At 34.7% G+C, this 2,521-nt stretch overlaps 1 protein-coding gene across 1 annotated transcript; it reads right to left on the bottom strand.

The window, feature by feature from the left end:
* Positions 1 to 2: 2 nt before the first annotated feature.
* On the bottom strand, positions 3 to 650 carry LOC110037258 (the record flags this gene model as incomplete). The annotated part of the gene is made up of 1 exon (XM_020741856.1): positions 3 to 650. A coding segment is annotated over exon 1 (642 nt), but the record flags the coding sequence as incomplete, so codon positions are not given.
* Positions 651 to 2,521: the final 1,871 nt, after the last annotated feature.

The following is a 2,521-nucleotide window of genomic DNA, read 5'->3' as shown; positions in this document are numbered from 1 at the left end:
CACATGCTTCTAGCAAGCATTTCTTGATATCTCCTATAAGACTCTTGCTTCTCCAGCCTAAACTTCTCATGGCAGCTTGCAATGAACTTCTCAGCAAGCTGATCTATTTCACCTGCATCATCGACGTCGTCATTGCCGCCGCCATCGTTTCCTGGCTCGTTTTCTTCAAGCCATTCGAGGTAGCCTGAGAGCTGCCGCTCCAAGCTAGCATCATCATCACTGACGACAACAATCGAGTTCCATGTTGAGTCGTAGAAAGTTTGGCTTATTGTTTTAAGACCCTGAAAGCTTATTGCGGGCTCGGAAATCGGAATTACATGTGTTGACGGCATATTGCACCACATAGTGATTGATTTCAGTACCCTCTTCATCATCTTCTTCTTCTTCTTCCCATGCATCTTCGTGGCAGAGCTGCTTGTTTTCTTGCTAGTGATCGCAGTCGTCAGGGTCAAGAGCTTGATGATGAAGGATTTAGTGTTCGATAGAGCTCGAACGAGGCGGCACAAGTGCCGAAGAATGAAGGCTTCTACATGAGTTTTGATCTTGAGGGATTGGCATGAAGCTTTCAATGAGGAATTATAGGAATGAGATGTGAGAGAAGGCTGTTGAGCCATGAGGTGGAGAAAAAAAGTATGAGAGGTCATGGCTTTATAAACAAGGGTGTTCATACAATTGCCATTTTATATTCATTGAATTCACATGATTGCCATTGGCATTAATTCTTATGTATTTATTTTCTTTCCTTTTGTGCCAATAACATGTTTCAGAAAGTATGAATTTGTCTGTTGCATAATAATGTAATTGATGTGAACAAGAAGATAAATTTATTGCACATGTAAAGATGTAGTCTAACTTTTTGGTAAGCATGTCATATTCATATAAGTTATGGGTATTTTGGTGAAACTTTAACTGAAATGCATAACCAGAGTTGAAAGAATCAAACCCTAGTGATGAGAAGATAATGAAGAGATGGACTACTTTTGCTGTACAGAGAATTTAGATGTGACAATTATAGAGAATTGCAAAGAAGATGGGTGGGGGGGGTTCACAAAAAAATAACATATATTGAGTTAAATTAGGTGTAAAAATTAGGTCGAATGAGTGTGAGTTAAGAGTCGAAATCACAATTAATTCGAGTTAGGCGGAATCGAGTCAAAATGATTCGAGTTGATAAACTAAATTTTATTTTTATTTACTTTTATTCTTATTTTTCTTCGACTTATATATACATCATGCATAGATTATATTATTATTATTATTATTATTATAAAAAATGAAACTTTACTTATTATTATTGACCCACGATTAAAAAAAAATGAAAATGTTGTATTGTATCGCTTGTGTTTTGTTGAAATAAAAATTAAGTCCTTCATATTACACACGAAATAATGCTCATTGTATTTTGAAATGATAAGTTTTTCTTTTCTAGAATATAGAGATTAATTTCTATTTATTTATTAATTAAGCATAAAATTATGTAATTCAATTGTATTTTTTTTTTTTAAATGGAATGGCCAGAGGCTACTGGACTAGCTCCTAGCCACCCCTAATATACCTAATAATTCGAGTATCGCCCTTCATAAAGAGACCGTCATTAGAGGGATTCGAACCCCTGACCTCAGGGAACGTACAACTGACTCGCAGATGTGAAGAAACAAGTTGGGGCACGCGGCATGTGTAATTCAATTGTAATTATTTAACTTAGATTCTAATGAAAAGTATGGCTCATTATTGTTGCATTATGGTCAACATTTAACACATTTGCTTCCAAAGCTATTTGAACAGTACTTGTATAAAAAGAAAAGATAAATTTAAAGGTTGTGTGGAATCCTATTTTAATATCAGTTTGCTTTAAGTGCTGGCTTCAGTCAAAGATTTTAGGCATCATAACCTTTCTTTTCTTTGAGCACTGGCTTTTTACACAAATGTTCACGTATTTCGAGCCGAGCTAGGTCGGCTCAAAATCGGCCTTTGACTCGTTATATTAGATTTCGAGTCTAGCCGACTCGAAATTGAATCAAGATCCATCCGGTTCGAATTCGAAATGAGCCGACTCATATTGAGTTATTTGGATCCGTTTTAGTTCAGAGTCAGCTCGATCCAGCTCAAAATTGAAATTAAATGGCTCAAATTTAATTATTTGAGTCCGCTCCAACTCAGAATTGGCTTATGACTCGTTATATTCACTTTTACTTAACATTATATACATAATTTTTATAAATAAATACTATGAGCCAATCTGGAGTCATTTCAAGCCGATCCATGTTCGTCTCGAAATCAACTCTTAAAAAAAAAAATTTGATCCAAAATTTAGCTCATAGCTCGACTACTATATTTTGATCCGAGCTGAAATTAGAATTGATTTTCAAGCGATTAACAACCTTCGAGCTAAACTCACACTTCTAATTAAAACTGTGTTATATAAAATTTTTGACTCGGTCAATTCCAAAATTTTACATTTAATTAACGATTAACAACATGGCTTGTTATTCAAATTCAACTCATGTTTAGATAATATTAA

This window comes from Phalaenopsis equestris, unplaced genomic scaffold (assembly GCF_001263595.1).
Source record: "Phalaenopsis equestris unplaced genomic scaffold, ASM126359v1 Scaffold217505, whole genome shotgun sequence".
Lineage (NCBI taxonomy): Eukaryota > Viridiplantae > Streptophyta > Magnoliopsida > Asparagales > Orchidaceae > Phalaenopsis > Phalaenopsis equestris.
The sequence above is the reverse complement of the archived record's forward strand: the minus strand, read 5'-3'. Positions and strand labels throughout refer to the sequence as shown.